This window comes from Diorhabda sublineata, chromosome 3 (genome assembly GCF_026230105.1).
Source record: "Diorhabda sublineata isolate icDioSubl1.1 chromosome 3, icDioSubl1.1, whole genome shotgun sequence".
Classification (NCBI taxonomy): domain Eukaryota; kingdom Metazoa; phylum Arthropoda; class Insecta; order Coleoptera; family Chrysomelidae; genus Diorhabda; species Diorhabda sublineata.
Window position 1 is genome coordinate 36,841,427 of NC_079476.1, and position 12,686 is coordinate 36,854,112.

General features: G+C 30.8%; 1 protein-coding gene across 3 annotated transcripts; it reads right to left on the reverse strand.

Annotated features, from left to right (window-relative positions):
• Window positions 1-7,777: 7,777 nt before the first annotated feature.
• LOC130441052 (acetyl-CoA acetyltransferase, mitochondrial) lies at window positions 7,778-12,651 on the reverse strand. 3 transcript variants are annotated; one of them, XM_056774538.1, is made up of 4 exons: window positions 12,366-12,624; window positions 12,049-12,307; window positions 10,430-11,378; window positions 7,778-7,898 (listed from the first exon to the last, which is right to left on the reverse strand). In XM_056774538.1, the coding sequence occupies exons 1-4, from the start codon at window positions 12,387-12,389 to the stop codon at window positions 7,877-7,879; spliced, it is 1,254 nt and encodes a 417-aa protein (XP_056630516.1). In that variant the 5' UTR covers window positions 12,390-12,624; the 3' UTR covers window positions 7,778-7,876. The 3 variants fall into 3 exon arrangements, with proteins under 3 accessions (XP_056630516.1, XP_056630515.1, XP_056630517.1); XM_056774537.1 differs by lacking the exon at window positions 7,778-7,898 and adding an exon at window positions 8,533-8,893 and having other exon boundaries at window positions 12,366-12,627; XM_056774539.1 differs by lacking the exon at window positions 7,778-7,898 and having other exon boundaries at window positions 10,272-11,378; window positions 12,366-12,651.
• Window positions 12,652-12,686: the final 35 nt, after the last annotated feature.

Below are 12,686 nucleotides of genomic sequence, written 5' to 3' on the forward strand. Positions count from 1 at the left end.
TTTTTAAATTACCTTTTTCGGAATGTTGAAACGAAAAATTTGTCAGAAAAAATCGTAATTTTTATAAATTTTTTTATTAGGTTAGATAAGGTTAGGTTACGTTTACGTTTCTTAATTTTTTATGCTTTTATTGTAATGTTGCGGAAGTTTCGTCATGATTTAATTAGTGTATTTGTTTCTTATTCCTAAAAGTAATAATATGACTTCGTTTATCAACCATAAAAGTCGAAAAATCTTCAAATTTATCCACTATGTACAAATTTCTTTGTATTAAAAAAAGTAGAATATAAACATCTGTAACAAAAAATGAAATTGTGGAAGTGGGGTCCACTCTAATTTTGGTCATAACAGAACGAAAATTTATTCAATATTTTTTTTTCATTTTTCTAGCGCAATTGAAATGAGATTGAGACCTAAGTTTAAAAACCAAAATATCAACACTTTTTGAATTAATAAAACATATTATTAACAAGAAACAAATTTTTTATATACCAATTAAATCATGGCGAAATTCACGCAACGTTACTAAAAAGCATTAAAAATTAAAAATGAGAATCCTCATCTAACCTAATTTTTTTTTAAAATTGTTCAAATTATGATATACGATTTTTTTTCGAAATGTTAGTTCTCATGTGTAATTCCGAAAAAAAATTTTAATTATAGTTTTCGGAGCCAAATCGAGGAATTTAAGGTTTTTGGATTTTTGCTTGGTTAATTAAGTATTAAAATTTTAATTTTTAAGTTTAAGTCTCATTTTTATCTTAAAAGCTCGGGAAAATGGAATAATGAAAAAAATAGAATGGACCCCATTCATAAACATTTACAGCACATCTTTTTTGAAGAGACTCAACATCTCACTAAACTTTTTTATTTATTGACAAATGACAAGGCATTCCTCCATTATTGTTTTTACCTGTTACATCTTCAAAAAATAGGCATTTTTCGTCACAAACATCGTACTTTTGGTCAAACTCTGTTGGATTATTGGGGATTTGAGTATAAACCAATTGCTCTGAATATTATTTGATCCTTCTATTGCTGTACACGAGTCTAATAATTAGTAAAAACTTATAACTGCTTTGATTGTATGAAAAACATAAAAATTCGCTTCTCCCTTTCTGTTTCTGTTCGCCTCTTTTCAGTGCAAGTCCGCTTCTTGCCGACGCAATCTACTTATTTACTTTAAAAAAAAGCTTTAATACTTGGAATTTAATATGATTTTTATAAACTTAAATATGGTTTTAAAACGATTATAACCATAAAAGACCTGTGCATCACAAGGACGTTTTAATTGGAACTTGATCGTTTACGAGAGTTGTCTGCAAAGTTCCTGATCTCAACCTGAAGATCAATCAATATAAGTTGAGAATATATTTGTCACGCGTTTAGAGATATTCCCTAGATTTTGGACGCTTCGTTTCTGTTTGACCATCGTATAAGTTAGATAGAAGAATTAGACATAAGAGGCCATCCATAAAGTACGTCACACGAATTTTAGAACTTTTGAACTCCTCCCCCCGTCCTCGTCACAGGTTGTCACATTTTTATAACCCCCCCTCCTGATGTGACGTCACACATTTTTTAAATTTATGTATATATTTAAAAATAATCGAGAGAAAACAGCTATTTTCCTTTTTTACTTATTTTTATTAAATAATAATCAACATAAAGTCCAACATTTCATAAAATTTTTTAAATTTTCAATTCACACCCAAAATTTGCGTTTTAGTATTTTAAATTTTAACATGTGGCGTCACAAAACTATTGACCCCCATGCCCCTTGTCACACAATGTCACACTTCGGTGATACCCTCCCTCCCCATTAACGTGTAACGTACTGTATGGATGGCCCTTAAACATAAAATTTTTGAAAGTTGAAAGTGAAAAAAAACGTAGGAAACCCATTGGAAAAGGAGGAGAATATAATGAAAGTGAAACGAAAAATAGTTGACAGTCGTAGTGACAAAGTTTTAGGTAATGAAAAGATCTACAACTTTTGTATTTCTACTTTTCTTAAAATGTATATCAAGAATTGATATATCTAAGATTTTGGTTTTTTGTTTTCATCTTTTACAAAAGACGTTTTTACGAAATTTGGTGAAAACACTTTTTTATGTCCATGACACACTGTAATTTATTTCATTTGGAATATTTATTTTTTTCACCTTATTTTGACTTAATATTGAAAAAGCACCCCAATTTTGAATCGAAAATTCTACCGTCAGCTTTATTTAAAAGTTTTTTGTTCGTCAAAATCTCTACTTTCTGATGATGTAAAAAAATATTACCATTACAATGGTAAATTTTCAGAGAAGTCAAGAAAAAGGAAAAAAACTTTAGAAAAAAAACCATTAGAAAATTCTCTATTAATAATTATTACATTTTTTACATATTTATTAAAATTTTCCACTCTAAATACTTAGGTTTATCAATGTAACAAAGAGAGAGTGTAAAATTTTAATAAAGAACCAAAAATTGTACAGATACTTGAAAACATAAATTCGGATGCGAGCTTTTTTCGTTTATTTTTTTGCCTTTTCTGAGAAAATTTACCATGGTGCTGATAATATATTTTTACACCACCAGAAAGTGGAAATTTCAGTGAACAAAAATCTTACTGATTTTCTGAAAACAGGAGATATTATGACGGGAGAATTTTTTTGATTCAAAATTAGGTTGCTTAATCGATATTAAGTCAAAATAAGATGAAAGAATAAATATTTTAACTCAAATACATTACAACGTGTTTGGGATATCAAAAGGTTTCACCATATTTCATGAAAAAACATGTTTTCTGTAAAATTGAAAATGAAAAACTAAAAAATTGGTTATTTCAATTTTTCACATCAATTTTAAGGTTATGTGAAAAAAGTGTAAATACAAAAATTGTAGATTGTCTTATTACCAACAGCTTTTTCAAACAGTAGTTTTGCTTGAAATCGAGATAAACCGTTTTTTACCCTTAAAAACTAAACGCCTTCCCCTTCCCAACGTCATATCGCCGGGAAATTATTTTTTCTACGACCGTGCGTTTTAACCCACTTTCCCGCACGCATTTTAGTTTTGAAAGTGTCACTTTCCCGCACTAGTGCGGGAAAGTAAAATTATGCAAATTTTGACCTTATTAGATAGTTTCTTACTTCTGAGATTATAACTATTGTTACTACAGGTAAATAAATATTTACGAAATAGTCCATCAAATAAAATTTAAACCTTTTCTAGCTTTTTGTAGCATTTTTAATTTTTTGAAAATATAAAATAATACAGATATTTTTTATATAACCATGTAATTGTTACTAAAACGTTAAAGTTGTTCAAAACGTCTTGAAAGTGACCGAATATGTGGAATCTTCTTCTAAATTAAACCACATTAGACCGAATCCGATACAATAATATTAATGGATTCATCGGACGAAGAACTTCCCGAAGCCATTTTGAAGGCTGCAAATGAAACTAATTCCGAGCTGTTACCTGCCAAATGACTTAAAACCGTTGCCGTCATCGTCATCTTTATGCGACCTGCAACCGATGCCATCCTCATCGACGTCATCTACCTTCCAGTTGAAACCAAATAACTCCACTGGACCGGCAATTCTTACTAGTCTACAGAATACAACAAATTGTGTTTTCAATATTAATATTTATAATAATTAGTAGTTTTTAGTTAAAGTTTTGTATATTATTATGTTTGTTGGAATAAAATAATTTTTGAAAAATGGGTTGGTATACTTTTTTGTATATACGGCCGTAGAAAAAATAATGTTCCTAACTAATGCGTAAAGTGTCTTTCCCGCACTTGACCGCTTGCCCGAACTCCGCTCCGCGTCGTTCGGGACAACTGCAGTCGCGTGCGGGAAAGTATCACTTTCCGCACTTGTTAGGAAAATAACTATTTATTTACAACCATAAATGCAATGCTGTCATTACTAACGTCATTGAAAGTTAAAATGTGTCATATTACACACCTCTACTTCCCGCCCTCACTTACCGCCTTCTAAAATATTGTAATCGTTAAAATTTTTCTCATCTATTCGAGGTGAATATTTTTTATATTTAAAAATATAACGCTTTGACAAATATTTAATGACAAGCAATAAAAACCAACAATGAACTAAAATACAACAAAATACTTATTGAAATGAAGCCCACATTTTGTCGTTTTAGGAAGGCCAACAGTTTTCAATGTTTCGAAACATCAGTTTTTTTCTTCAATTTGTAGCATCATATTGTACATTACCCACTTCGGAGTGTAATATACCATTTCTATTATATTCTCTTCCTTTTAGGGAGGTTTCATCCTTCTATTTTTTTTGGTTTCAAAAATTATCGACCCTGGTCTATAACATTTTCATCAGAAGAGGACGTTATCTCACTCGTAGAAACCTAATTTAAGGAGAAAAAGGTTATTTATCAATAGGAAAACAAATGTATCTGGGATAAGTGTATAATCTATGTTGAAAAATAAAAATGATTATGTAAAAAAGTCTTGTTTCTTTGTTAGTTTGAATACTTTTAAAACAACCTTCGTGAAATGCTATTGGTGCGTTCCATTCTTAAAACTAGGACTGTATCCAATCACATTTAATTTGACAGCAACGTTAACAAAATTAGGAATTTGCTGACAAATTATTTTAATTTCATATTGTCATTAGACTTTTTTTGACGTGAACATTATACAATCTACAAAGAATGTATTATCACAAGTTTTATAATACAGTGATATTCTTTTTCATTTTCGGTGTTTTACATGTAAAAAGTGATCAAGTAAAGAATGAACAATCGAAAAATATTCAACCTGGTAAAGAATCTGCTTTAAGAGAAGGAGATTGCGCGAAAGCTGTATTGGCAGATATGGTGTATCAAGATCATGTTAGAAAACCGGGAATTCCTTTTATCACCAGAAATGCAACTGTAAGTATATTTTGGGTTCATCAATTTCATATCCAAATCAAAAGGAAACTTCGTGAATGAAATAAGGATAATAGCTGCTTTCCATTTACACCAAAACTCAGATTATTTTCACTTGTGACATCATAACTTAGTCCAACGTTGCTTTTCAGTCTCACAAGTGAAACCTAACTGAGTTTTTACTTGCTATCTGCACAAGCTTTAGTGGACTCAGATTGAAAGTGAGGTGAAGGACATCACCTTGTAATCGAAATAAACAAGTAATTACGCAATCCTAAATTATTGTAAAAATTCTTTGATGTAAATAATCTTATAAATAACACTATTTTAATTATGTCGTTTCTTTTGTTTAGAATAACAGTCGGTTGTATCACCAATGATAATGGTGAATTTTTTGAGTTTATTGTGAATATTAATCCACATTATTTGTCGCTTTTATTCACTGGACAGTAACGTCATTATCTGTGTGTCAGTTCACTTGAATGTAGATGGTAGATTTTTAATACTATTGAGCCTTCTTGGACATTTCCTAGCTTCCTATATATGCCGTTTCCAGGATAGTCTGGAGTCAAATATTAAGTAGGTAGGGAAAAATTATTTCAGCGGTGAAAGAGAAACATCTTCCATACAAATTTTTATTTAGTGTGGAAGAGTTGAAGGGATAAAGTTGAATTGAAGAGGTAATATTGTAGCATTATTTGTTAGATTATATTTCGAAGAACTATAAAGAATTGTATTGAATGCCATTTCAATAACGAAGATGGAAAAATCGTTACTAATTCGAGTTTGTTTTAGTTACCATGGCATGGTGATGCTAAAATTTACTGCGTGATCGTGGAACCGGACAGAGAGCAAACACCCGGGGCTCGTGTATTAATTAAAGATGGCGGAATCAATCATACATTTGTAAACTTGGAGATTGTGTCTAAGACAGGTGAAGGATTGGATTATGTCGTACAAGTGTTTGGAAAAAATGTGAAATAATCCTCATTTTTATTGATATTTTATTTTAATAAAAAATAAACTGTATATTCAATTCTTATATATTAAAAATCCAGAATAAATATCGATCATTGTCCGCCATCCATAGATAAAATACTACTTAGTTGGAGTACCTTTTAAATTATTTTTACATGTTTCGTATTAAATTTCTTCACTTGAATTCGGTTATTTTTTTTAAATATCTCTGCTTGCTGCTCGTGAAAATAATATTTAACTTAGTTTTGTTGTACAAAAAATTATATCTTTTATTAGATTATTTTATTGTCCTTCTTTTAATAGTTTTACCAATTCATTTAATTAATGTTTCTTTTATTAATTTTAAATTTCTTCATCCTTGATTTCATATTCAAGATATCAATAGCATTTGAAGGGTTGGGGGGAAAAACCAGGCAACTCAACTTTTATCGAAACTTAGAAAAACGCAATTTAAGGATTCCAACTTAATAACACCATTGCTATTGTTTTAAAATTTTGAAAATTTGATAGAAACTCAAGTTTGGTAAATGAAAAATTGCAATTAGACTTAAAGGATTATTCATAGCCTTCTACAAAGACAGTGAAGCCTCGTTTTACCTCTTTGATCTTAAGCGATGGATTGACATCTTGACGACTTATGCGATGTTGTCTCGACAACAACTTGAGGCCTCTTTGTGAAAAACCAAGCTCGGATCTACGAATGACGGAAATTTGTAGCTCTTGGAAATTATTTAAAAACCGTAAAAGCACGTGTGTGCGTATACAATTGTAGTTGAAAGCTTCTGCAATCTTGTTGATCAAACAAAACTATACTTTTTCTAATATCAATGTTGAGACATAAAACAGACAAATTTGGATACGAAGAACTGAGTAAATAGTCTTCTACACAAACGATGCATTATGGTATGGTCAAATCATAGCTTAAGAATTTGTAAATGGGAAGTTAGTTTTATATATCTATATAATGACAAAATTGTCATTTGAATGGAATTTTCCGATTTTCCAGTACTGTATAAAAATATGTGGTCATTTTTCTAATAATTATTATTTTAATTTTTTTCTTATCATCAATTGCTTCCCCAAAACCACTTAAAGATGATCGTAATTCAATTTAGGCATGCAATTAATTTTAAACTGCAATTTTATTATGTCTACAATGTCTGATACCATTATTGTTTGATGAAACGCCAAGATTGAATAACGTTGTTTACTTACTCTGTTTACTTAACGAGACAATGTTTATTATTGCATCAAGTAATGTGATTCATTAAGAATGTCGATTCTCATTACTGAACATTTTGTAACGATTCTTCCAATTATATTACAGGTTTCTATTTAGACATATGCTTGTTAGCACCATAACTAATGTGGTCTGTAGCATCGCCAGTAGAGGACACTGGTTATAGATCAATGTAATGTGCGTTGCCTAAATTGAGTTGGTATTAATGTTTTATATGAAATAAAATTGATCTTGATAAACGTAGGCAATAATCATTAAATTGAGTTAAAAAAACGCACATCGATGTTATTTACAGGTGTTTTTAAGTACGATATTTGATATTTAGAGGGGCCAAGTTTGGATAAGTTTTTTGGCGCATTTTCTGTAGCGGCGGTTTCTCCTCACAGGAAGCATGTAGTGAGCTCGAGTTTTGTGCCGAAAGAAAGAAGTTTTGGGCATTGTTAGGAAAAAGTAAATTAAACTAACCAAAATGTGCTTTATTTGCCAAATGACCTCAAATGACATGAGATTGTTTTAAATTGCATAAATCTAATAACAATACTTATTATTATTTCTATGAGTAATGAATTTTTATAAATAAAAGTAGTCAATACGTAACGCAATTATATAAAAGTGATTGAATAAGAACAAATAATAATCGTTGTAAAAATGCCCCAAGGTCTTACAAGTAACCGTGTCCTACCCACGTCCATCTCTAGATAGCAGTGTCGCGCCATGGCTATTTCAGGACTACAAGAGAATCAAGCCACTTTATTGGGCTTGGTTTCCAGACCTGTATGTAAAACCGTGATAATAAGATATCGATCAACATCAAATAACAATAGACGTCAATCTGCTTCGATGGACGTCATATTTCATAAATCAAATGTTATGAGAAATGTCAAGAAATAATGAGGATAAAATTATTAAATAAATGAAATTATTTATATTTGTGAAACATATTTTGATGTGGTTCCTGGCTGCATTGCTTGTTGCCTACCCGGTAGGCTGGGTTTTAATTCTTATACCCAACATTGGGAACGCGTTAGTAAAAAAATTGGATGACAAGTGACAGAGATCAATAATAACGTGCACTAGCACGTGATCCTGTAGAACGTTTTCTGATTTATTTTATTTTTCTAAAATAGATTATATTTTTATAACAAAGCACCACAACTATCTTTTGACTAAGCCGTTTGGAAAAATACGACATTGGTTCTTGTTTCGTTTTTCATGGATCCATAGAAGCCATGTTCTTGACATGTCATAGCCAACCGTGAAGTTTGCATTAACCACCTCAGCCCTGCTCGTGGTTAATAATTTTGTGGCTACTCCGTCGATCCACGTCTTCCTACTCATCTTCTTATATAGTTATTACAACTCTTGATACTTAAGATGGCATGAGTACAAATTATAAATTACAGAAATTAAATAAAATACTTTTATTGATAGTCTTTTATTTGTAAAATTAACATTTGGTGTAATATTTTACAAAATACTTTTTATCGAGTCTCTATTTTACTCTCAATATCCTTCAATCTCTCTTCCAACAATCTCTTATCTAATCTATGTTTACACAAAAACTGACCGTTTAAAAATAATACTGGAATTTCGTATCTATACAAGCGTAAATAGCGAACATTTTCTTTTTTTGCTATATCAACTGTATTAAAATTGACCCTTTCCAAAAATGGTGCTAGCTCTGATTTTAGTTCATCACATAAAGGACATGGATCTCTGGTGAATAATGTCAGTTTAGGAAGTTCGTTAGGAAGCAGATCGTCATCTCTGTCAACAAACGCCTATAGTTAATATTTGAAGTATTCTCATAATTAGGCAACACATTATGCAGCAGGAAGTGACGCACATAAATTTGACACAAGTAAATCATAGAATTAATATTGAAGATAAAGTATGAGAGTCCGCCTCCAACTGCTTATAGAGAGAGAGAGAAAACTACTTTCTACTCAATTCTGATTGGATCAACAAGATGTCGAAGTTTCTACTGGTGGAAATGGAAAAGGATAAGAATAATAAGTTTTGATTTCAATGGAGTAGAGAGAGAAAGAAACCGCTGCTTTCTCTCTCCCAATAATACAGTTCCACTTACACGCCTCTCTCTCTATTATAATATTACCTCTACAGGTTATTTATTTTAAGATTCTTCTTCTTTCTTTCTTTGTAATTTTGCTTTTTACTTAGATGATAATACAGTTATCAAATACTCTGCAGTGTTCTATAAATGCTTAGATCTGTTCTATATATATATATATATATATATATATATATATATATATATATATATATATATATATATATATATATATATATATATATATAGTTATAAACCTTGATTTCTGTAATGAAATATAAAAAACAAGGTAACCTTTTTTACTCTCAATAATACAATTCTACTCACATGCCACTCTATCTTTAATATTAACTCTATGAGCTAGACAGGTTTTTCATTTGGAGGTTAATCTTTTATCCTCCATAATTCTGCCTTTAGTCATATTATTATGCAATTATCATATAAACTAGTGTTCTATAAATACTTATACCCGTTCTAAAGAAATTAAGATAATATTTTGGGGCACAGGATAGATAGGCTTTAAAGGCAATATAAGACAGGAGAGACATGACGCGAACAGCAAATGACATAATAATATAGAAAACGACAAAATTCAAAGTGGGTTTTAATACATTTCGGCCAAGAAACAATTCCACTTATATGCCATTCTATCTTTAATATGAACTCTATGAGCTTGACAGGTTTTTCTTCTTCATTTCCTCGTAGTAATTTTGTCTCTGGTTATATGATTATACAGGCACCTATCATTTTAGATTGTTCTAAACTTAAGAGAATATTTTAAAGCATAGGATAGGCAGTGGACAACAGGTGAGACATGAGGTACGAAACAAATGATATAAGATTACAGAATAGCATCAAAATTTGAATTAGATACTTATAAGCGTTGATTTTTGCAAATTAAATTTCAAACCACAGTGGGTTTCTACGCATTTAGCCGAGAAACGTTAATATATGAGAAATTTGTCATTTAACAAATTTTATCTTAACTCAAACTTTATAATTAAAAGGAATCAGTTTCAAAGATAAAAAACGGAATATGCCAAAGGATTAGTCAATAAAATGAACATATTGTAACAATAACAAATATTTTTAATATAAAATTTAATGGAGTAAATTGAATATATAAACAGTTATGTAAACATATATTTATATAAAAAATAAACCTTTAGCCTTATGTTGTTATAAACTTACACTACATTGCCAATAATCCAAATAAATCCGTTTTCACTTACAATTTTTCAATCATCATTGAAGAGGCTCCACCACCTCCATTACAAATAGCCGCTACTCCTTTTTCACCACTTTTCAGAGCATGAACCAAATGAACAATAAGTCTTGCCCCTGACATACCAATGGGATGACCTAAACTTACGGCACCGCCATGTATATTAACTTTGTTGGGATCCAGTCCTAAAATCTTCTGGTTGGCTAGTACTACAACACTAAAAGCCTCATTTATCTCCCACATGGATACATCATCTTTTTTTACACCAGTTTTTTCTAATAGTTTTGGGATTGGTATGGATGGTGCAATAGGGAAATCAACAGGATCACATTCACCGTCTTGGTAACCTAAGACTCTTGCTAGAGGTTTAGCATTTAATGCTGCCGCTTTTTCAGCTGTTGTGAGAATTAAAGCTGCGGCCCCATCATTTATAGTTGAAGCATTACCTGCTGTGACAGTCCCATTTTCTCTCTGGAACACTGTTGGGAGTTTTCCAAATTTTTCAAAATTCACTCGTTTGTATTCTTGATCATTTGAAACTATTACATCCGGTTGTCCTTTTTTCTGTGGCACCTTAACAGAAACTAACTCTGAAGCAAATACATTTTTCTCATATGCTTCAGCGCTTCTCTTATAACTATTAATTGCATAATTGTCTTGTTCCTCTCTTGAAATATTTAGTTTTTTTGCAGTGTTTTCTGCGCAATTTCCCATATGAAATTTATTATAGACATCCCATAAACCATCAACTATTATACCATCACTAAGATTTACGCCTCCATATGGAGTTTGGCCTCTTTTCAAATAATATGGTACATTTGACATAGATTCCATTCCACCAGCTAGTATGACATCTTGATCTCCTAATAAAAGACTTTGTGTGGCAAACATAATTGATTTCATACCGGAGGAACAAACTTTGTTCACTGTTGTGCATACTGTTGACTTTGGAAGCCCTAAAAAGATATGAGAGAACTGATATACAGGATGTCCAAAAATTTGCTACAAATATTAAATATTAACCAAAAGTTCCCACTAAGGCAGCTAGCGCCCTTTGAAGTCGATTATTAGTGATATACCAAAAAACACTTCTCAAAAATTCTTGATAAGTTATATCTGCAGTGATAGATTGTTTGATATAATCTCGTGTTTATTATTGCCATTCAAGGAGCAGTAGGTAGATTTGGTCGAAGGTTTTCTGTATCAGTTTTTCTAAACTTTATTGTATATTATAGCTTTCAAATATTTTCCAAAATATGTCAAAAAAATAATGGCAATTCAAATAGGCAGATTTGTAGCAAACAATTTAAACAACATAAGGAGTATAAAGATAGTTAATAGAAATTTTTTTGAGATTGCTTAAGAAACTGACCCAACGGCGTCATTTTCAAAAAAAGTTTGAAGGTGACATGTCTAGCATCAGCTGCATATGACAGGAATTTCTGAACACCTTTAATGAAATTATTAAAACCTAGGTACTTTACACCTAGTTCATCAGATTTCACAAATATTCATAGCAAGTTTTGTCAATTGTATACCTCTAACAAAACATATTAAGAAATTAAATATTTTTAATATTCTAAACTTTAATTAATATGGATTTTAAATTAAAAGAATATCAATAACCTGCAAATATAGCAGCTTGCCTTGCTGGTGCTTGTCCTGCTCCTCCCTGACAAACATGACCCATATAAACTTCTTGAATTTCGTCTTTGGGGATACAAGCTCTTTCTACAGCCGCTTCAATTGCAACTGCGCCAAGTTGTGTGGCAGATAATGGTCCAAAAGGTCCCAAAAACGTACCAATGGGTGTTCTAACTGCTGATATAATAACCACATCTTTTTTCAAACCACAACTATAAAGCCTTTGGCTCATTTGCATAACCTAGGAAAAAACACAGCAACTTTACAGATATGTCGAATATATAATCTCATGATAGTACCTTGAATGATTTTAATAAAATCATTGTGCTCAGTCTTTATAATAGGATAATCAAATTTGAAATCGTAATATTTCCAAAATGTAAATTATTTTCCCTTCCACTGTACATGAACTTTGACCTCCCTTAATCTAAATGACTTGAAATTTTAAAAGCAATAGTTGAGTTAGATAAAACTATAATATGGACTAGAAAAAATGATTTACAAATTTATATAAAACAATTTAATCATTTATCAACTTTTAATTGAATACTGCTTGGAGCTACGAATTCGGAAAATAGAGGTTATGTTTCTATGGTTTTTTATTGGCATAATATAAATTT

Bases quoted from the DNA above. Each gene is read 5' to 3' on its own strand.
- LOC130441052 (XM_056774537.1), bottom strand. From the start codon at position 12,389: ATGATTTTATTAAAATCATTCAAG. The intron at 11,379-12,048 runs GTTATTGATATT...ATATCTTTTTAG, and splicing joins GCAAGCTGCTATATTTGCAG to GGCTTCCAAAGTCAACAGTA. The intron at 8,894-10,429 runs GTAAGTGAAAAC...GTTTGTTGACAG, and splicing joins TCAATGATGATTGAAAAATT to AGATGACGATCTGCTTCCTA.